Source organism: Brachycentrus maculatus, unplaced genomic scaffold (genome assembly GCF_059751285.1).
Source record: "Brachycentrus maculatus isolate JH-2025_06_01 unplaced genomic scaffold, ASM5975128v1 h1tg000987l, whole genome shotgun sequence".
Taxonomy (NCBI): Eukaryota; Metazoa; Arthropoda; class Insecta; order Trichoptera; family Brachycentridae; genus Brachycentrus; species Brachycentrus maculatus.
In genome coordinates this window covers 530,541-555,000 of record NW_028281705.1, presented here as the reverse complement: position 1 = coordinate 555,000, position 24,460 = coordinate 530,541, and the positions used below count along the sequence as shown (strand labels likewise).

The 24,460-nt window shown below is 38.3% G+C and overlaps 1 protein-coding gene across 1 annotated transcript; it reads right to left on the bottom strand.

Annotated features, from left to right (window-relative positions):
* Positions 1–4,771: 4,771 nt before the first annotated feature.
* LOC148299722 (uncharacterized) lies at positions 4,772–23,886 on the bottom strand. The gene is made up of 12 exons (XM_088275777.1): positions 23,682–23,886; positions 21,560–21,658; positions 20,039–20,137; positions 18,517–18,615; positions 16,995–17,093; positions 9,089–9,163; positions 8,086–8,244; positions 7,659–7,772; positions 6,708–6,836; positions 5,560–5,661; positions 5,294–5,383; positions 4,772–4,931 (listed from the first exon to the last, which is right to left on the bottom strand). The coding sequence occupies exons 1-12, from the start codon at positions 23,785–23,787 to the stop codon at positions 4,924–4,926; spliced, it is 1,179 nt and encodes a 392-aa protein (XP_088131903.1). The 5' UTR covers positions 23,788–23,886; the 3' UTR covers positions 4,772–4,923.
* Positions 23,887–24,460: the final 574 nt, after the last annotated feature.

Genomic DNA, 24,460 nt, shown 5'->3' with positions numbered 1-24,460 from the left:
GTCCCGAGTGACAATCGGTGACCATGTGGGCACCTCGTATGCACGCGTAGCTGCATTGAGTGCATACAGATATGCACCGAGTGTTTATACGCTGACCATATGGGCACCTTGCATGCACGCTTAGTGTGTACAGATATGTCCCGAGTGACAATCGGTGACCATGTGGGCACCTCGTATGCACGCGTAGCTGCATTGAGTGCATACAGATATGCACCGAGTGTTTATACGCTGACCATATGGGCACCTTGCATGCACGCTTAGTGTGTACAGATATGTCCCGAGTGACAATCGGTGACCATGTGGGCACCTCGTATGCACGCGTAGCTGCATTGAGTGCATACAGATATGCACCGAGTGTTTATACGCTGACCATATGGGCACCTTGCATGCACGCTTAGTGTGTACAGATATGTCCCGAGTGACAATCGGTGACCATGTGGGCACCTCGTATGCACGCGTAGCTGCATTGAGTGCATACAGATATGCACCGAGTGTTTATACGCTGACCATATGGGCACCTTGCATGCACGCTTAGTGTGTACAGATATGTCCCGAGTGACAATCGGTGACCATGTGGGCACCTCGTATGCACGCGTAGCTGCATTGAGTGCATACAGATATGCACCGAGTGTTTATACGCTGACCATATGGGCACCTTGCATGCACGCTTAGTGTGTACAGATATGTCCCGAGTGACAATCGGTGACCATGTGGGCACCTCGTATGCACGCGTAGCTGCATTGAGTGCATACAGATATGCACCGAGTGTTTATACGCTGACCATATGGGCACCTTGCATGCACGCTTAGTGTGTACAGATATGTCCCGAGTGACAATCGGTGACCATGTGGGCACCTCGTATGCACGCGTAGCTGCATTGAGTGCATACAGATATGCACCGAGTGTTTATACGCTGACCATATGGGCACCTTGCATGCACGCTTAGTGTGTACAGATATGTCCCGAGTGACAATCGGTGACCATGTGGGCACCTCGTATGCACGCGTAGCTGCATTGAGTGCATACAGATATGCACCGAGTGTTTATACGCTGACCATATGGGCACCTTGCATGCACGCTTAGTGTGTACAGATATGTCCCGAGTGACAATCGGTGACCATGTGGGCACCTCGTATGCACGCGTAGCTGCATTGAGTGCATACAGATATGCACCGAGTGTTTATACGCTGACCATATGGGCACCTTGCATGCACGCTTAGTGTGTACAGATATGTCCCGAGTGACAATCGGTGACCATGTGGGCACCTCGTATGCACGCGTAGCTGCATTGAGTGCATACAGATATGCACCGAGTGTTTATACGCTGACCATATGGGCACCTTGCATGCACGCTTAGTGTGTACAGATATGTCCCGAGTGACAATCGGTGACCATGTGGGCACCTCGTATGCACGCGTAGCTGCATTGAGTGCATACAGATATGCACCGAGTGTTTATACGCTGACCATATGGGCACCTTGCATGCACGCTTAGTGTGTACAGATATGTCCCGAGTGACAATCGGTGACCATGTGGGCACCTCGTATGCACGCGTAGCTGCATTGAGTGCATACAGATATGCACCGAGTGTTTATACGCTGACCATATGGGCACCTTGCATGCACGCTTAGTGTGTACAGATATGTCCCGAGTGACAATCGGTGACCATGTGGGCACCTCGTATGCACGCGTAGCTGCATTGAGTGCATACAGATATGCACCGAGTGTTTATACGCTGACCATATGGGCACCTTGCATGCACGCTTAGTGTGTACAGATATGTCCCGAGTGACAATCGGTGACCATGTGGGCACCTCGTATGCACGCGTAGCTGCATTAAGTGCATACAGATATGCACCGAGTGTTTATACGCTGACCATATGGGCACCTTGCATGCACGCTTAGTGTGTACAGATATGTCCCGAGTGACAATCGGTGACCATGTGGGCACCTCGTATGCACGCGTAGCTGCATTGAGTGCATACAGATATGCACCGAGTGTTTATACGCTGACCATATGGGCACCTTGCATGCACGCTTAGTGTGTACAGATATGTCCCGAGTGACAATCGGTGACCATGTGGGCACCTCGTATGCACGCGTAGCTGCATTGAGTGCATACAGATATGCACCGAGTGTTTATACGCTGACCATATGGGCACCTTGCATGCACGCTTAGTGTGTACAGATATGTCCCGAGTGACAATCGGTGACCATGTGGGCACCTCGTATGCACGCGTAGCTGCATTGAGTGCATACAGATATGCACCGAGTGTTTATACGCTGACCATATGGGCACCTTGCATGCACGCTTAGTGTGTACAGATATGTCCCGAGTGACAATCGGTGACCATGTGGGCACCTCGTATGCACGCGTAGCTGCATTGAGTGCATACAGATATGCACCGAGTGTTTATACGCTGACCATATGGGCACCTTGCATGCACGCTTAGTGTGTACAGATATGTCCCGAGTGACAATCGGTGACCATGTGGGCACCTCGTATGCACGCGTAGCTGCATTGAGTGCATACAGATATGCACCGAGTGTTTATACGCTGACCATATGGGCACCTTGCATGCACGCTTAGTGTGTACAGATATGTCCCGAGTGACAATCGGTGACCATGTGGGCACCTCGTATGCACGCGTAGCTGCATTGAGTGCATACAGATATGCACCGAGTGTTTATACGCTGACCATATGGGCACCTTGCATGCACGCTTAGTGTGTACAGATATGTCCCGAGTGACAATCGGTGACCATGTGGGCACCTCGTATGCACGCGTAGCTGCATTGAGTGCATACAGATATGCACCGAGTGTTTATACGCTGACCATATGGGCACCTTGCATGCACGCTTAGTGTGTACAGATATGTCCCGAGTGACAATCGGTGACCATGTGGGCACCTCGTATGCACGCGTAGCTGCATTGAGTGCATACAGATATGCACCGAGTGTTTATACGCTGACCATATGGGCACCTTGCATGCACGCTTAGTGTGTACAGATATGTCCCGAGTGACAATCGGTGACCATGTGGGCACCTCGTATGCACGCGTAGCTGCATTGAGTGCATACAGATATGCACCGAGTGTTTATACGCTGACCATATGGGCACCTTGCATGCACGCTTAGTGTGTACAGATATGTCCCGAGTGACAATCGGTGACCATGTGGGCACCTCGTATGCACGCGTAGCTGCATTGAGTGCATACAGATATGCACCGAGTGTTTATACGCTGACCATATGGGCACCTTGCATGCACGCTTAGTGTGTACAGATATGTCCCGAGTGACAATCGGTGACCATGTGGGCACCTCGTATGCACGCGTAGCTGCATTGAGTGCATACAGATATGCACCGAGTGTTTATACGCTGACCATATGGGCACCTTGCATGCACGCTTAGTGTGTACAGATATGTCCCGAGTGACAATCGGTGACCATGTGGGCACCTCGTATGCACGCGTAGCTGCATTGAGTGCATACAGATATGCACCGAGTGTTTATACGCTGACCATATGGGCACCTTGCATGCACGCTTAGTGTGTACAGATATGTCCCGAGTGACAATCGGTGACCATGTGGGCACCTCGTATGCACGCGTAGCTGCATTGAGTGCATACAGATATGCACCGAGTGTTTATACGCTGACCATATGGGCACCTTGCATGCACGCTTAGTGTGTACAGATATGTCCCGAGTGACAATCGGTGACCATGTGGGCACCTCGTATGCACGCGTAGCTGCATTGAGTGCATACAGATATGCACCGAGTGTTTATACGCTGACCATATGGGCACCTTGCATGCACGCTTAGTGTGTACAGATATGTCCCGAGTGACAATCGGTGACCATGTGGGCACCTCGTATGCACGCGTAGCTGCATTGAGTGCATACAGATATGCACCGAGTGTTTATACGCTGACCATATGGGCACCTTGCATGCACGCTTAGTGTGTACAGATATGTCCCGAGTGACAATCGGTGACCATGTGGGCACCTCGTATGCACGCGTAGCTGCATTGAGTGCATACAGATATGCACCGAGTGTTTATACGCTGACCATATGGGCACCTTGCATGCACGCTTAGTGTGTACAGATATGTCCCGAGTGACAATCGGTGACCATGTGGGCACCTCGTATGCACGCGTAGCTGCATTGAGTGCATACAGATATGCACCGAGTGTTTATACGCTGACCATATGGGCACCTTGCATGCACGCTTAGTGTGTACAGATATGCCCCGAGTGTCAATCGGTGACCATGTGGGCACCTCGTATGCACGCGTAGCTGCATTGAGTGCATACAGATAAGCCTCGAGTGTTCAAAGGTAGCCATAGCGGTGAGTAGTTGTGATTATTTGGTGAAGTTCATTATTTTATTCCGTCAAGTTAAAAAAGATTATTATCTATAAAGATTACACTATCCATAAAATTAAGAAAGGTGTCTTGAGATGGTTTGGACATGTAGAACGAATGAGAGAAGAAAGAACGCTAAAACAAATTAATGAGGCGAATGTAATTGGTAAAAGGAGCAGAGGAAGACAGAGAAAAACATGGTACGATCAGGTATGCCAAATACTTGAAAGTGGTCAGGTTAGGAGTCGTAACAATCGGCGGGTATGTATGAGGCGATGCATGAACGTGGAAGAGGCGAAGAATGTTTGCAAAGACAGAGTGGTGTGGCATTCTATTCTCTCTGCCTACCCCTGCGGAGAAGCGGCGTGATGGTAAGTCAGTTAGTCAAGTTGAAAAAGACATTATGTTTTGAAATCGCTTTATTACTGTGAAATACAGCTGGATGTAGTCGGATGTTATCGTAGCGATCCGGGCTAAATAAATCGGGATCCAGTAGAACTGACTCGGGCTAATGTTGCGGTGGTAGGTGGTGCGGTGCGAGAAGAACGAGGGAACTGCTCATTTTGCTGAAAACAGACAAATATTGGCGTTTCACGAAAATATAGTCAAATATCACATGTCATATGCGTATTCCAATACTCACACTGAATATCCATACAGAAGTTTCACTGCAAATAGATGAGTGTAAAGTTACAAACCTAATAAAATACTATTATGGTATTTTTTGTATTTTATATTAATACTTTTATTTAGTTCTACTTTTAATACGTATTGTATTCTTGCCAGTGCCCTTTACTATGACCTAAATTATATTGTATACCCAGACACAGGCCATGCCTTTGTGGGATCTTTTTTTTATATTTGAATTTATGTCACGTTTGTGTAATGCAAAAGAATTGAAAATAAAGATAACAAAAATAATAATTACCCTTCTGATTCAATTTTGCTCCTGCTTCTATCAGGACCTTCATCACATCCAGGTGACCCCCTTGGACCGCATAAACCAGGGCTGTGCGACCTGTAACCGAGGCATACATCAGTGCAGTCAGATGTGTAAGCTGAGGATACACCAGGCACTCGGACCTGCATCCGGGGATGTGTAACAGTGCACTCACACTAGTAGCCGAAGACATACAACACTGCAGTCGGAGCTATAACCGAGGACATACATCAGTTGATAAAAGTATAGGTTACCCTTTGCGTCTGCTTGGTCCACGAGTGCCCCCGCTGCCAATAATATGTTGACTGCATCCAAGTTTCCCTCTTTGGCAGCTACCATCAGCGGAGAAATACCTGCTAAAGAGAATATACATATAAAACCTTCATCCGTTTCTAGTATTAGATCTGAAGATCCACTTTGTTCAGGAACGTGACTCCTCCTGAGACGTTGGCGCCCAGCTATCCTTCCATCTCTCTGGAGGTGTTCCGGGAAGGGGGTGACCCGGTGGCATCTCGTTATCCGCAATGCATGGGATCCTTGATTGATCCAACTTTTTGACACGGTCTCTCCATATGTTATTCTTTCTCTACTCCATCGCACGACACGTTCGGTCTCACAGGTCTGCCTATTATCTTCGTTTGGAATTCTCTCAGTCGAGGGTTCTCCGTGTGATAGCCCTTTTTATCACTTTGGCTAGAGATTTCACTATTTATTTCATCATACAAAGTTTCACATAAAACATTAAAACATACTATTTCTATCTGCCCACTTCCATTGTCAACTCATGAGTTTGGAGGGTTTAGTGACTTTAGAGATAGTGGAAGCAGGTTGTACAACTTTATTGCATAATCATCAATGTTCCTTCGACCGAAAGAGGTATACGAGTAGGTATGTTACATTTTGTTTGATGTGTTACTGCGTTATGGATCTTTTAGTTCTATGGACATTATGTATACTTTATAGTAAAACCGAGTGTTGTTTTATTGCTAACTTGGCTAGAGATATCATCATCCACTCGGGTCACGATAAGATTCTACCGAGATGCTAATATGGAAGTCCGAGTACTACAGGGCTCACATTTACACTGGCTGGTTCCAGTGATAGCGGCGCGAAATTATTCATTCTATCTATGATAAATAAACGACTTCCGATGGATTTCATAATTTTTTATCCTCTCCCGCAGCGCGTCTTGGCTACCCCATTAGAGGTTACGGGTTGGATTCCCGAAGGGACACAACAGACAAGAGTAATGGTCCACTCAATATCCCTAGGACTGAAGCGCGGGGCTGATCACCTTACCACCTTCTTGTGATTAATGATCAATATAACAGTGCTTAAGCTCGATGAGGCGTGTTATTCTCTCTGCCTTCCCCTGCGGGGAAGCGGCGTGATGGTTGTTTACCTTTAACTCCCCCTTTTCCTGTAGCCCTATTAGGAGAAGTTGGGACAGAATGGTGGCTGCTCGTTGTTGGGGCCTGTTTCTTAGTTTTATCCTTCTTCGGAGGCGCCTTGTGCTGTCCATATGCTCCACCTGGGGAGATTAATAGATTTATTGAAATAAGTAACTTAACAGTAAAACCTCAAGGCGTAGGTAAATGTTCCCACTGTGATATAAAATTATAAAAAGTAAATAAAAAATACCAAAAAAACTGACTCCACAGATACAGTTTTGTCCGCAGAAACGTACTCCCGGACAGGTCAAACTAGGTTGATCAAATCACATGTGAAAATGTATCATTTTGAAAATTATCGTAGAAAACTAACTAACCATCACGCCGCCTCCTAGCGGCGGTAGGCAGACAGAATAGAACCCCACATCTTCTGTCTTGGCAAACAATCTTCGAATGTTCCGCATTCATGCATCTCCTCATACGTACCTACCCGCTTATTATTCCGACTCCTGACCTGACCACATTTGCACATATATATGATTAACTGTTCTCCCACTCTCACTTGATTCACATGCCCAAACCATCTCGACACACCTTCCTTAGTTGGCTGGGTAATGCTTATCTCAGCCTTGCACCCATTCCTAGTGTCTAACGAGAGATCACATTCCGACTGCATTCAGTCTTCTCTCATCCTTCTATGCTCCACTTCCATACATTACCGGGACAGTACTGCTTAGCTTTCCCTGATGGGGTTTAATTTGATAACACTGAATTCAGGGCACCATTTACTCTCCTTTCTACAACTTATGTCTTTATCAATATTGAAGGATTTCATTAATTGATTCGGCAGTCACTTTGTGGTAAAATCTATCCATTGAATCCGATGTAGAGTATGATATTTGTCCATCATGTTTGTAATAGTGATGATTTAGTATCTCGCACTTAACAACAAGACTCAGTACCCGTGTCCTGGCGGTGTTGCTGCAGGGTTTCCAGGGACGGGGCGGGGCCGGCTCGGGCAGTCAGGGCGTCCTCCAGCTCCTTAACTTTCTGCTCCAACTCGGTCGTCTTGCGTTCTGAGGATCAAATAGTAAGTCACTTGTCATCTCACGTCTGCAAGTTGGAAAGCTGTCATCGTATAAGTCAATTTATTTATGAAGATTCTGAATCAGTACCCGTGTCTTGGCGGAGTTGCTGCAGGGTTTCCAGGGATGGGGCGGGGCTGGCTCGGGCAGCAAGGGCGTTCTCCAGCTCCTTAACTTTCTGCTCCAACTCGGTCGTCTTGCGTTCTGAGGATCAAACAGTAAGTCACTTTTCATCTCTCTTTGGAAAAGTTGGAAAGCTGTCTTCGTATAAGTCAATTTATTTATGAAGATTCTGAATCAATACCCGTGTCTTGGCGGTGTTGCTGCAGAGTTTCGGCGTGTTCAGCTTGCACCCTTTCCAGGGACAGAGCGGAGCTGCTAGGAGCGGCTAGGGCAGTCAGGGCGTCCTCCAGCTCCTTAACTTTCTTCTCCCATGGTGCAGTGTGTTGCAACACCTCCCGTTCTGAGGAACAAATAGTAAGTCGGTATAGTGGGATCGCCAGCCGAGCCTCCTGTCCGCAGTTTGCAGAGAAGTCTGTACGTAAGGAAGAGAAGATGGAAATGAGAAATATGGAACATACGTTGGATCGAAGCTCAAACTTTGAACATTTTTATGTCTCGACTTTCTATATTCATTTCAACAGGTCCGAAGAAGAAGAAGAAGAATAGCACTAGATTTTCCATTCTTATAAGAATGTAAAATCTAGTTCTATAGAACTAGATTTTACATTCCTATAAAACTATACTCTGCCTCCGTAGTGCAATGGTCAGCACGCTTAGCTACCGTTCTGGAGGTCCCGAGTTCGATTCATAGTTAAATAAATTTAAGTGATTTTTCATTCTAATATTTATTCAATATTACCCTGGAGGTGCCTGAAGCGGTGGGCTAATCACTTTTCCTTCATGTGTAAACAACGCTGATCAAGTGTTTGATGCAGTGCCCTATGCACCATTGGGGTGCGGATAAGGGTTGGCAGAAGAAGAAGAATAGCACTAGATTCCACATGTCCACAGAACTACATTACACATTCTTTGCACGATACAACATTAGCTATATCCATAACACGTTCAGTCCAGCAGGTATTAGGAAGAGTCCTCTACTTATTTCCTGTAAAACGTCGCCTCATTTTCGGGAACGGTATTTACTTCTTATGTTTTATTTTGTAGCGTGCACACATCTACTAGTAAATATATTAGTCTAGATTCAAGTAGGTACTTGTTGTGGGTATACTTATGTGAAAGTGTATAGTTGGTAGGAAATGTTTACATTCCACTGGTTGTGAATACATTTACTGGCTTATACTTACTGCCTATTTCCAACTCCAGACAAGCTACTACTTCCTTGTGACCACGTTCTTTAGCCAGGTCGAGTGGTGTATCACCTAAAAACATTGAAAATTATAAAATAGTTTCACAAGAGCGGAGCTTGTACATTAAGCCTGGACACCCTCGGCATCTTGGTGCGGAATGAAGGTAGAAAGACAGAAATGACTTGTTCACTGGCAGACATTGAATCGTGTAAGTACATACATAACATAATGGGGGTAATATGAACAATGTGCATTATTCGGGCATTTTGAACCAGCGCTTACCGGAAACTGGATTTTTATGTTGGATTATTATACTCGTGTACCAATGTTCCCATCCGTGAATGTTTTCACTATATCCACACCTATCCGCTACGCAACAAAGCTAATATGAGGAAAGAAATTACAAGTCCACGACGAGTTCCTTGTGTGTGAAGTTGAAGGGACTGAATCGTCAATGCGATAAAAAATTTCCTCGATCCGACATAGATGGCTGTTGTGAACTCATATGTCTGCGTCACGAGGTCGGCCGATATATCTGCGCGGGAGATTAAAATATCGCTCACTCCTTTCAAAAACGTCATGAATCAAAAATTGTAAATTTTCAGTTGCGCGTGTTTTCGGAATGTCCAGAAAATGTACTATATCCCAGCAAAAGCGGCATATTTTTAATTTAATATTTAACCGCTACAGGGCAGAAAGTGTTGTTTTTGCATTTTGAGGAAAAGGCATTGTTTAATTATTTTTTTCACTAAACTAAATATTTTTCAAATGGAGAAAAAAACTTTAGATTTTACCTAAAAAGATCTGTTGCACAGTAAAAAGTTCAGTAAGTGGCTTGATATTTATTTTAAATACATTGTTTTATATTCTTATACTTTAAAAACGTTCTCCTGAAAAATCAAGTATTTTGATTTATGACGTTCTTGAAAGGAGTGAGCGATATAATAAATAGCAAAATAAATTGCACTTCAAAGCACTTTTAAAAATATTCCCATTGTGATTCAATTGTTTTATTTCTCTCTTTCAAAATTTTCATTTTTGTACAAAAGTCAGACGGTGACCATTTAATTTAAATCCTGATGATGGTATGATTATTCCGAAACCGGTAGTAACGAATTAAATTCGTTTGAAAATGACATAACTAGGCGAAACTATTGTCACAAAATGACTTTTTTATGTGTTTTTCAACTGTAAAATGCAACTTAGTAGATTCAAATAATCAGTGCTTGATTTTAATATATAGACCTTTGATATATAATATATAAAAGGTCTTTATGCACCATTTGCAAATAAATCTATATTTCCGTTTCTGCTAGTTGGTGATGATTGATGTAACCTATACACCAGGGGTTCCCAATCTTTTTCACGCACTTACAAGTTTATTATTTTGTCACGGTGCCCTACTTAAGTAAGCTATTGGGAATAGATATAATGACTATATGTGTGTATATATATATATATATATATATATATATATATATATATATATATATATATATATATATATATATATATATATATATATATATATATATATATATATATATATATATATATATATATATATATATATATATATATATATATATATATATATATATATATATATATATATATATATATATATATATATATATATATATATATATATATATATATATATATATATATATATATATATATATATATATATATATATATATATATATATATATATATATATATATATATATATATATATGAATATCATCATCATCTTCTAAAGGCAGCGCCTTGTTGTGTCAGCCACTTGTCTCTGTCAGTCGCCATCCTCTTGAGCTGCGAATAGGAGGAGACGTCCATGAGCCGCTTCAAATCCTGGAAGTATGAAGTTCTTGGGCGGCCTCTTGTTCGTTTTCCCAAGATTCTTCCTTCGAAGATGTTGCTAAGAAAGGTGCTATGTCTAATTGAGTGCCCTATTAGCTTGGCCTTCCTCTTCAAAATATGATTTATGAGCTCTCTTCTTTCTTTTACGTCCTGCAACACCTTTTCGTTGGACTTCGTTACGACCCATGATGTCTTGGTCATCTTCCTCCAAACCCACATCTCAAATGCTTCAAGCCGGTCTTTTTCGTACTTTTGGATGGTCCAGGTTTCACACCCATACAACAAAACACTCCAAACAAAAGCCTTTATGAATCCTTTTCTTACTTCAATTTTTAAATGTTTGTTTGATAGTTTGTTTGATAGGAGGCTGTACTTTTTCATAAAAGTTTGCTTGGCTAGCGTTATCCTCTTTTTTATGTCTAGGGTACATTTATTGTTATATGTTAGCGTGCTACCCAGATAACAGAATTGATCCAACTGTTGAATTACTCTATTTCCGAGAAGTATTGTTGGATGGAGGTCAGATTGCTCTTTTTCAACGATCATTGATTTTGTTTTGGCGGCATTAATTTTCAAATGGAACTTATCCAGAGCATTAGAGAGAGTGTTTAACATGTGGTTCATGTCACTCTCGTCCTCTGCTATCAGGGCGATGTCATCAGCGAATCTTATACAATGTATTTGTTGACCGTTTATTTTTACTCCATTTGTTTTTTCCTTCAACTCTTCAATAGCCTCCTCTATGAACAAATTGAATAGATAGGGTGACAGCGGACAACCCTGTCTCACACCTTTTCTTATCTTGGCTTCTTTTGAAGAACCATTAATATCTATGAGAGTGGATTGGTCCTTGTACAATTTGAGGATGGTTCTTCTGTCCTTCCAATCAATTCCTCTTTTCTTCATGACTTTAAACAAGAGGTACCAATCCACTCTATCAAAAGCCTTCTCTAAGTCTATAAAGGTCGTGTATGTTATAAGATTCACATCCAGTCGTCTTTCCAATATCTGTCTCAGTGCCAAAATTGCCTCTCGTGTTCCCACTCCACTTCTAAAACCAAACTGATCCTCTCCAAGCTGTTCCTCCACTTTCTTTTTCAACCTGCCCTTTATAGTGTTCAGGAGCACTTTGGATGCGTGGGATAGAAGTGTTATGGTTCTATAGTTGTTGCAGTCTGCTGAATTTCCCTTTTTAGGTATTGTTATAGACTTACTCTTTACGAAGTCGTTGGGCAATTTTCCCTTTTCATAACACTCACTTATGATGTTATATAGTGCTGTCTTCGTCCGTTCGTCTACATTCTTTAAAACCTCAGCAGGTATATCATCTATCCCAGTTGCTTTTCTATCCGTTAAGGCCTTCACTGCAAAATCGAATTCAGCCCTTGTCAAGGGTGGTCCTTTGCAATCGGGATCTACTTCTTCTTCTGGTTCCAAATAAATCCTTTCGTCTTCGATATCATTTCCACAGTACAGATCTTCTAGATATTCCTTCCATCGCTCAGCTACCTTTTCATTTTCAAATAATAGGTTTCCGTTTTTGTCTTTAACAATATTGCTCTTTGTTTTAGGTGTATATTCTAGGCTTTTAACTCTGTTATATGCTTTATCGATATTATTTTTGTGTAGTAGGCTTTCGATTTCTTTACAGTTTTCACGTAACCATTCATTTTTTGCATTGCGACATTGGTCTGTAATTTGATTTTTGATCCGTTTGTATTTGACATAATCTTGACTCCTTAGTTTGTTTCTTTCCTTGATTAATTCTAGTATTTGTTGATTCATCCATGGTTTCCTGGGTTCTAGGACGTTTTTCCCAATACTTTCGTCACATGCTGCATTGATGTTTTTTTTCATTGTCTCCCAAGAAGTTGGTTCTATCTCATTATTAATCTTTACTAGAGTTGATTGGAAGTCTTTTACTAATTTTATATCTTTTAATTTTTCCAAACACCAGTGCTTTTTCTTGGCCATGATTATTTTCTTAAATCTAATATTGCATACCGCTTTGACTAGAGTGTGATCACTATCTATTTGATTTCCAGGGTATGAGTGACTAGATCGTATTTGATTTCTATATTTTTTCTTTACTAGAATGTAATCAATTTGATATCTCCTCGTGTCTCCGGGGGCCTTCCACGTGTATCTCCTTCTCTCGGGGACTTCGTACATTGTGTTGGTGACGATCATCTCAGACTGCTTGCAAAATTCTATCATTTTTTCTCCTCTTTCATTCATATTTCCTAAACCAAACTTTCCGATACATTCTTGATCAGTTGTTTGACTTCCGACTGAGGCGTTGAAGTCTCCCATAATAATCACATTTGATTTGTTTTCGGTAAGTCTCAGCAGCTCCTCAAGTTGTTCGTACATGGTGTCAATTTCTTCTTCGTTGCAGCTTGATGTTGGAAAATACACTTGTATGACTATATATAATAATAAATAATAAAACCCTTATCCGCACCCCAATGGTGCATAGTGCACTGCGTCATATAAACGCAGTGTTATCTTGATCGTTTACACATGAAGGAAAGGGGATTAGCCCTCTGCTTCAGGTACCAGTCCAGGGTTATAATTTTGAATAAATATTACAGTGAAAAAATCACATATATTTATTATACCCCCCTTGGGAATCGAACCCGGGACCTCCAGAACGGTAGCCGAGCGTGCTGAACATTTCACTACGGAGGCGGACATATGAATATATATATATATATATATATATGTATATATATATATATATATATATATATATATATATATATATATATATATATATATATATATATATATATATGTACATATATATATATATATAAATATATATATATATATATATATATATATATATATATATATATATATATATATATATATATATATATATATATATATATATATATATATATATATATATATATATTTGATAATCGATAGTTTTTCGATTTGTTTTTGAAGTTTGGCTGTTCTTTCTATGAATTTTTGAAGATTATTTTAAGTCAATAGTGCCTATCATCATTTTTCTATCGTTTCTATGATCTGACCTCTAACAATCTTCTTCACTACGTCTTTGTTAGTAGCGGGTTTAGCTTATTTCTTGAATATTTGTGGCACATTTTATAAAACTTTATAAAATAAAACTAGAACTTTATTTTTAACCACATCCATTAGTGGTACTTTTCTCCAACTGGTTTCGACCAAAACCTCGTTGTCTTCTGGAATATACATGTACATATCTATCCCTGAAGATAACAAAGTTCTTTTTGAAACCGGTTCGAGAAAAATTCCAAAATAAAAGTGGCTATAAACCAAAATCTAGTATTATCTTATACAGGGTTTAGATGAACTCATCCCGGTTTTAATTAACATAATATTGTATTTAAAATAACTTTAATCGTTCGTTAAGATTATTTTTAACCTAAATTATGAAATATTTAAAATTCTAACTCGTTTTTAAGTACAGGGATCCAAAGAAAATTACGGACAGCGCAACCAATTCCTTAGAGGCCGAATACTGGTGGATGTAATGACTTACTAAAACAACGCTACCTATTTATAACAACGTAAAGTGCAACTTTTGCCATTATGTGCTTATTAAGTGAAGTATATTACATATCGTAACATTTAATTAGACTGTCTTTATTACTAAATTACGAAATGACAGCTGATAAAGCGCAAAAAATTACTTTTCCGAAAACTTTGAGCTCTGGTTGAAGGCCAAAAGTAGTATCGAATATTTAAAAAAATATTTTTCTCGTTATGTGCGATCCAAAATGCAACTTTTTAGACTGCTTTCATTGTTGAATTCGCAAAAAAATGTCATCGGCCCATCCTAACCATGGTGTCCTGTATGTACATTGCGTGTGTTGGGCATATTACTACTGCTACTACTAGTTACACTTACCTCCAATAGTTTGCAGATCTATTGCAGCCCCCGCCTGCAAGAGTGCCCGTACTACCGGGAGGTGGCCCCACCTTGCTGCACGGTGTAGTGCCGAGAGCCCTGTAATGGAGGATGTACTGTATATACAGGGTGTACGGCCAGCGCGAGGCCATGTAGCAGGACCCCACTACCTATCCCAGTAACCTCCCCAGTGTGTTATAGTCACCAATAGTTTACATTTAATTATCTACTTCTTGGATAATTTATATAGCGCCGTTTTCGTACGAAATCACTGGAAGGGCTTATATGTACCCTACTTTACTTATGTAAATATTTTTATAGGAGTTATTTATTAAAATATTTTTTTACATCTCAACAAAGATGAAGAAGAATATGAAAGTCTGGGTATTCAAGGTGCCTTCGACCGACGTAGGCAGGTTTAAGTGATCACTTTAGACACTTTAAACACTTTATAATCACTAGAATTTTCACTAGTGACATCCATTGGTATGACGAAGAAGCTATTTTACTGAGCAGAAACTCTTGTATTTGTATGTGAGGTCCGAATCCTGGATTATAATTACATACAGGAGAAATGCCAGAAAATATCCTTTTCATTTTTATTATTTTATCTTTTTTTTTTATTCATTTAATATATTTACATTTTTATTTATAACATAATACATTTGAATCATTTATACATATGGAGAACTTTTATATTTCGATTCGCTGTGCCTCTCCATAAAAGAGTCTGCGCTCTTGTGCTTGGAGAGGGACTTACACTCGTGGTTTAATGTTATATAATAAAAGATATAATAGTTTTTTTTATAGTTTTTTTTTAAAGATTTAAATGTATAGAGCTTTAATTTTTTTCTTAAGGATTTTTATATCATCTATTTTTTTATTTCTTTAGGGAGTTTATTGAAATGTTTGATTGCCAAATATTTGAAGTTTAGCTGAAATTGCTTGGTGTTGCATTTTGGAGTAGAAAAATCGTTTGAGAATCTCGATGATAAATTTTTTGTTAGATTTAAATAGTTGTCACCCTTTAGTATTTGAAAAACTGCGGTTTTTTTATAAATGGATTCTATATTTGGGACTTGAAATTTTTTAAATAATAATTTTGTTGGAAATATTTTTTTTTTTTCAAGATGACTTTAATGATGGTTTTCTGTACTATTTTCACTGAGTTCAGTATGTTGTTGTACGAGCCTCCCCATGCAATAATGCCATACTGCAGTAGTGAGTGAGCGATAGCGTAGTAAACTCTCTTCAGGTTGTCGATGGTTAGTATGTTTCGGATTCTAATGAATCATTTTATCTTATAATTGGACTTCGTGAATATATATAATAATAAAATAATTCGGGAGACTGTTAATATTAGAAAATGCTTAGTTAATTTCATTTTTAACGTTTTTTAAATTGCTATTTAATTTAGAAACTGTGACAGTTACTGGATTATTCACCGTATGGATGATACCAATAAACACGATAAATGTCTTATCTTATGACATGGCATCGTTCGTTTTATACGAAATAAGGCGTATATCTGAGCATCCCAGGGCTTACGACCTGGCATTTGGCTGACTTAAGTGATCACTTTACGTATGTGCATTTATACCCCTTCATGGTGTAGGCCTCGTGGGCTGTTTTTAAGAGGGATTAGCCTCCGGCGAAGTAGATTCCCAGCTGTGAATCCATCTCTATGGTGGTCTGAACGCGACTCGTCTACCTTGGGGTTGGCCGTGCGATGCAAAAAAGTGCCAAATGATGTTTTTACCACATATAACTAACTTAAAAAAGTTAACTAACCACATATATAATATTTACCACATATATAATATATTATACACATCGGAATCATCCTACGTCTCCGGATCGACTTTGAAATAATAATGTTTTTTGTTTTTTTTTGTAATAAGGTAAAAAATAAAAAATAAATTCATTAACGATAAAAAAAACTCTAGTCTTTAGTAGACTCAAATAATCAGTGCATTTTTAGCATTTAATATATATATAAGTATATTTGCAAATAAATGTATATTTCCGTTTCTGCTAGTTAGTGATGATTCATGTAACCTATATACCATGGTGTCCTGTATGTACATTGCGTGTGTTGGGCATATTACTACTGCTACTACTAGTTACACTTACCTACTACATCTTGCAGATCTACTGCAGCCCCCTCCTGCAGGAGTGCCCGTACTACCGGGAGGTGGCCCCTGTATGCTGCATGGTGTAGTGCAGTCCACCCTGTAACGGAGGATGTACTGTATATACAGGGTGCACGGCCAGCGCGAGGCCATGTAGCAGGACCCCAATACCTATCCCAGTAACCTCCCCAGCATGTTATGGTCACCAATAGTTTACAATTTATTTATTTATTGTTTCGGCATTAACTTTGTGGTAAGACATGTGACATCCGAACTAAAATATAAAATATAAAATTGTTCTATAAGTAAGGAGAGGGGAAAATTAGGGGGAGGGGGTTAGTCAAGGGGCGGAGAATGAAAACAAAGGAAAAATGGAAAGCAAAGGTGAATAATTTTGAAACAATATATTATTTAATAAATTATTATTAGAATTTAGGTTTTTTCGGATTTCTAAATTTTCAAGATAATTCATAATTTGGCCTTTATATGGAACAAGGTGTATTCTATATTCCTTATTTATAGAACAATTTTATATTTTATATTTTAGTTACTATACAGACCTGAATGATGGAAGTTTAACTTCCGAAACATGTAGTCTATAATAAAACTCAAGTGGTAAAAAGCTAGTAGTTTCTTTAAACATAGTTTACATTTAAGTATCTATTTCGTGGATAATTTATATGAAATCATTGGAAGGGCATAAGTAAATACTTATTCTTCACATCATTTCATTAAATTTATTTATGAATTATTTTTTTCTGTCTTTTTTTAACGTTTTGAAAAAAATGAATCTGAATTTTAATATAATAAAAAAATTCACTCTGCATAAGGTCTCTACCTCGTCAGCAAGAATGTTTGTAATTTCAGATTAAAACCCTGCTGGAATAAAAATTGTACTTTCTGTATACTGTTCAATGACTGAGATATACGGTAGAACATTTGTAGGAAAACGTTTAAAGAACACGCAATGAACACATTTATCATTACATAAAATTATTAAATATAACCTAATTTTGTTCAAATATAATTGAAATGTCCACAAAGTACACCTCCGCAGTGTAGTGATCAGCGCGTTTGGCTACCCTGCCGGAGGACCCGGGTTCGATTCCCAGGGGGGTCAAAATAAATATTGGTGATTTTCACACTCATATTTATTTGAGTAAATAAATATTAATTTAAATTGGACTACAAAGCACTTTTAAAGACATTCACATTGCGATTCAATTGTCTTATTTCTCTCTTTCAAAATTTTCATTTTTTGTACAAAAATCAGACCGTAACAATGTCACAAAATCACTTTTTTATGTGTTTTTCAACTATAAAATGCAACTAAGTAGGTTCAAATAATCAGTGCTTGTTTTAACATTTAATATATAAAAGGTCTTTATGCGCCGTTTGCAAATAAATGTATATTTCCGTTTCTGCTAGTTAGTGATGATTCATGTAACCTATATACCATGGTGTCCTGTATGTACATTGCGTGTGTTGGGCATATTACTACTGCTACTACTAGTTACACTTACCGAGCTTAGTTTGCAGATCTACTGTAGCCCCCGCCTGCAGGAGTGCCCGTACTACCGGGAGGTGGCCCCCCTCTGCTGCATGGTGTAGTGCAGTCCACCCTGTAACGGAGGATGTACTGTATATACAGGGTGTACGGCCAGCGCGAGGCCATGTAGCAGGACCCCAATACCTATCCCAGTAACCTCCCCAGCATGTTATGGTCACCAATAGTTTACAATTTATTTATTTATTGTTTCGGCATTAACTTTGTGGTAAGACATGTGACATCCGAACTAAAATATAAAATATAAAATTGTTCTATAAGTAAGGAGAGGGGAAAATTAGGGGGAGGGGGTTAGTCAAGGGGCGGAGAATGAAAACAAAGGAAAAATGGAAAGCAAAGGTGAATAATTTTGAAACAATATATTATTTAATAAATTATTATTAGAATTTAGGTTTTTTCGGATTTCTAAATTTTCAAGATAATTCATAATTTGGCCTTTATATGGAACAAGGTGTATTCTATATTCCTTATTTATAGAACAATTTTATATTTTATATTTTAGTTACTATACAGACCTGAATGATGGAAGTTTAACTTCCGAAACATGTAGTCTATAATAAAACTCAAGTGGTAAAAAGCTAGTAGTTTCTTTAAACATAGTTTACATTTAAGTATCTATTTCGTGGATAATTTATATGAAATCATTGGAAGGGCATAAGTAAATACTTATTCTTCACATCATTTCATTAAATTTATTTATGAATTATTTTTTTCTGTCTTTTTTTAACGTTTTGAAAAAAATGAATCTGAATTTTAATATAATAAAAAAATTCACTCTGCATAAGGTCTCTACCTCGTCAGCAAGAATGTTTGTAATTTCAGATTAAAACCCTGCTGGAATAAAAATTGTACTTTCTGTATACTGTTCAATGACTGAGATATACGGTAGAACATTTGTAGGAAAACGTTTAAAGAACACGCAATGAACACATTTATCATTACATAAAATTATTAAATATAACCTAATTTTGTTCAAATATAATTGAAATGTCCACAAAGTACACCTCCGCAGTGTAGTGATCAGCGCGTTTGGCTACCCTGCCGGAGGACCCGGGTTCGATTCCCAGGGGGGTCAAAATAAATATTGGTGATTTTCACACTCATATTTATTTGAGTAAATAAATATTAATTTAAATTGGACTACAAAGCACTTTTAAAGACATTCACATTGCGATTCAATTGTCTTATTTCTCTCTTTCAAAATTTTCATTTTTTGTACAAAAATCAGACCGTAACAATGTCACAAAATCACTTTTTTATGTGTTTTTCAACTATAAAATGCAACTAAGTAGGTTCAAATAATCAGTGCTTGTTTTAACATTTAATATATAAAAGGTCTTTATGCGCCGTTTGCAAATAAATGTATATTTCCGTTTCTGCTAGTTAGTGATGATTCATGTAACCTATATACCATGGTGTCCTGTATGTACATTGCGTGTGTTGGGCATATTACTACTGCTACTACTAGTTACACTTACCGAGCTTAGTTTGCAGATCTACTGTAGCCCCCGCCTGCAGGAGTGCCCGTACTACCGGGAGGTGGCCCCCCTCTGCTGCATGGTGTAGTGCAGTCCACCCTGTAACGGAGGATGTACTGTATATACAGGGTGTACGGCCAGCGCGAGGCCATGTAGCAGGACCCCAATACCTATCCCAGTAACCTCCCCAGCATGTTATGGTCACCAATAGTTTACAATTTATTTATTTATTGTTTCGGCATTAACTTTGTGGTAAGACATGTGACATCCGAACTAAAATATAAAATATAAAATTGTTCTATAAGTAAGGAGAGGGGAAAATTAGGGGGAGGGGGTTAGTCAAGGGGCGGAGAATGAAAACAAAGGAAAAATGGAAAGCAAAGGTGAATAATTTTGAAACAATATATTATTTAATAAATTATTATTAGAATTTAGGTTTTTTCGGATTTCTAAATTTTCAAGATAATTCATAATTTGGCCTTTATATGGAACAAGGTGTATTCTATATTCCTTATTTATAGAACAATTTTATATTTTATATTTTAGTTACTATACAGACCTGAATGATGGAAGTTTAACTTCCGAAACATGTAGTCTATAATAAAACTCAAGTGGTAAAAAGCTAGTAGTTTCTTTAAACATAGTTTACATTTAAGTATCTATTTCGTGGATAATTTATATGAAATCATTGGAAGGGCATAAGTAAATACTTATTCTTCACATCATTTCATTAAATTTATTTATGAATTATTTTTTTCTGTTTTTTTTTAACGTTTTGAAAAAAATGAATCTGAATTTTAATATAATAAAAAAATTCACTCTGCATAAGGTCTCTACCTCGTCAGCAAGAATGTTTGTAATTTCAGATTGAAACCCTGCTGGAATAAAAATTGTACTTTGTGTATACTGTTCAATGACTGAGATATACGGTGGAACATTTGTAGGAAAACGTTTAAAGAACACGCAATGAACACATTTATCATTACATAAAATTATTAAATATAACCTAATTTTGTTCAAATATAATTGAAATGTCCACAAAGTACACCTCCGCAGTGTAGTGATCAGCGCGTTTGGCTACCCTGCTGGAGGACCCGGGTTCGATTCCCAGGGGGGTCAAAATAAATATTGGTGATTTTCACACTCATATTTATTTGAGTAAATAAATATTAATTTAAATTGGACTACAAAGCACTTTTAAAGACATTCACATTGCGATTCAATTGTCTTATTTCTCTCTTTCAAAATTTTCATTTTTTGTACAAAAATCAGACCGTAACAATGTCACAAAATCACTTTTTTATGTGTTTTTCAACTATAAAATGCAACTAAGTAGTTCAAATAATCAGTGCTTGTTTTAACATTTAATATATAAAAGGTCCTAATGCGCCGTTTGCAAATAAATGTATATTTCCGTTTCTGCTAGTTAGTGATGATTCATGTAACCTATATACCATGGTGTCCTGTATGTACATTGCGTGTGTTGGGCATATTACTACTGCTACTACTAGTTACACTTACCGAGCTTAGTTTGCAGATCTACTGTAGCCCCCGCCTGCAGGAGTGCCCGTACTACCGGGAGGTGGCCCCCCTCTGCTGCATGGTGTAGTGCAGTCCACCCTGTAACGGAGGATGTACTGTATATACAGGGTGTACGGCCAGCGCGAGGCCATGTAGCAGGACCCCAATACCTATCCCAGTAACCTCCCCAGTGTGTTATAGTCACCAATAGTTTACATTTAATTATCTACTTCTTGGATAATTTATATAGCGCCGTTTTCGTACGAAATCACTCGAAGGGCATAACTTAATACTTATTATTCACATCATTTCATAAAAAATCCATCAATAGAATTTTTTTAGTATTTTTTTAACGTTTTGAAAAAATTGATCTGAATTATAATATAATAATAAGATTTTCATTCTGCATAAGTTCTCTACCCGTCAGCAAGAATGTTTGTTAATTTCGAAACGGAAAACGTTAAAAAAACACGCAAAGAACACATTTATTACAACATACATATATTATACTCAGATATTATAACGTTGTATACAATCATCAAAGCAATTTTCGAAAGCCCTGAATTGCCAAAACTGATATCATTCTATGTACCGCCACGGCCTAGTAGACCATCTACTTTATTCTGCTGTCCAAATGCTCGGACGGTAGCTCGCTTTAATACTCCTATACTAAGATTCCCAAATACTAGTAATGAATATGCCACCAATATACATTTCTACAATATATCGCTTCATAAATGTAAATCGGCAATAACTGACTTATTCCTAGCCCATAGAATGTCACGTTTTGATTGAAAACTTAGTTTATTTATGTTTTTGTTTACTTTCAGCATAATATTTTATTTTTATAGCATATATATATATTTTTTTTTTATAACATGAAAGTAGTTGAAGACAACTTGATGAATCGATGTGTCCAATTGATATATTCTTTCATTCTTATTATGTAAATGGTACAATAGTACCGTATATATCAAAAATTAAAAAAATAAATAAAATTATTAAATAAACCCTTATTTTGTTTAAATGAAATTGAAAAGTTCGTTAAGTACACCTCCGTAGTGTAGTGGTCAGCGCGTTTGGCTACCCTGCTGGAGGTTTCGGGTTCGGTTCCCAGGGGTTCAAAATAAGTATTGGTGATTTTCACTCTCATATTTATTTAATATCACCCTGGACTGGTACAAGAAGCGCGGGGCTGATCACCTCATCTTCTAACATTAAAAAAATGCTTCCAGTATTCGAAGCATTGCACGATAGTAAATAAATAAAACATAGTACAAAAATATCACAAAACACCGTGTTATACAATCACTTGTTAGTTAATTATAATACCCTTCTCGTTCCACACAGTTAATAAATATAATAATTATGAAAAAAGTTTATGATAATTTAGATCGCCTAAACTGATTGAACATACTGAACGATACTGAGACCACGCGCCGAGCACGAGCCGACCGGAAGTATTCACGATAAAGTTGACACTAAATAAAAATAATTTTGATATTTTATGACAATAAATCAAAGAGAACTAATTCATCTATGCCTCAAACCAAATTTAAGTGCAAAAAATTATCCATAGGTGTTGATATAAGGACGTAAAGTTGAAAAACGACTATGCATGCGATCTGCAGTCAACGGTACCTTTATAAAAAACGACAATAGATGCGATCCGCAGCTTACGGGTTAATTCTTGGAACTATCAAACCTTCGTCGTGTGTAAATCGTGTAACATGGTTGTGTACTAAAGGATTTCGATATTTTTGTCTAGTTTGTTGTTCAACGATGATACTCATCCACAATATTCCACGTACCGGCAGTAATTTTGAATGGTTATATTTCAAGGTGGATTGTCCCTTTGCTTATATATATGACTGGGCACAATTTTTTTGACTATGGAATATTGCAGATTTTGAACCATTTTTAAATTTGTTTTCGTCGAATGTCCCCAAGACTTTATTCCATATCTTAATATGGATTCTACTAAAGAACAATTGAATCTATTCTCAAAGGTAGAATATATACAGTAATATTCGCCCACTTGTATATCATATCGCTTTACTAACATCACCTATTATTGCTACATTCCTCGGTTAACTAGTTCAATAATCTTGGAATATCTTACCATCCCTATCTGTCCAGTTTACGTTTATATTATGTTGTTTAAGGAGAGTGTTGACCTTCGCCACGTCTCCCTTTTCTGCTGCGTTCAGTAAATCTTGTCCGGACATCTGTGAAATAATATCATTTAATTATAATATAATACAGCCATTCTATCATAAAGTTCAACAAACATTAGTAACAAAATACAAATAGAGAAAAAAATCCAAATAACTCCATATTGAAAAAAACTAGGCCCTAAAATGGATGTGAATTTATTCAGAAACGATAAAGAGATGACCCCAAAACATTTAAATTCACTTAAATTGTCCTTTAATTTCTGTAATTCGTAATAAGGAGATCATGTTTTATCTGAATCCAGAATCAAACTCTTCGGATGTTCTCGTACAATAGGTACAAATAGATATTGTAATAGGTAGCACAGGCAGAATATTGACTTACCGTTTTGTGGTTGTGGTCCTGGTGGTCCTGCTATGAGCGAATAACGCGCAAAGTGGTATTTTATACTCGACGCGTTATCTCGGAGAATGCTATCTCCCTGACTAAAGCAGGGCCGGACGACACCGGAAACCCAAATATCCAACCAAATGCGCATTCACGATTCTTTAGCGGACTAATATTCTCCTGGTAGCTGCCGATGATGTTACAGCAAACTCGGACAGTGGCGTCACGTTATACTCACCTACAAATGTAGAAGATTCCGAGAATTCGTATTCCACACCTACGCGGGCAGCATTACAGAGAGTCGGCTGTATAGTCTCCTTGCACTGGCATTCTGAGTGA

Bases quoted from the DNA above. Each gene is read 5' to 3' on its own strand.
- LOC148299722 (XM_088275777.1), bottom strand. From the start codon at position 23,787: ATGTCCGGACAAGATTTACTGAACGCAGCAGAAAAGGGAGACGTGGCG. The intron at 17,094-18,516 runs GTAAGTGTAACT...CCTCCGTTACAG, and splicing joins AGATCTGCAAACTAAGCTCG to GGTGGACTGCACTACACCAT. The intron at 6,837-7,658 runs GTACTGAGTCTT...TAATCTCCCCAG, and splicing joins GCAACACCGCCAGGACACGG to GTGGAGCATATGGACAGCAC.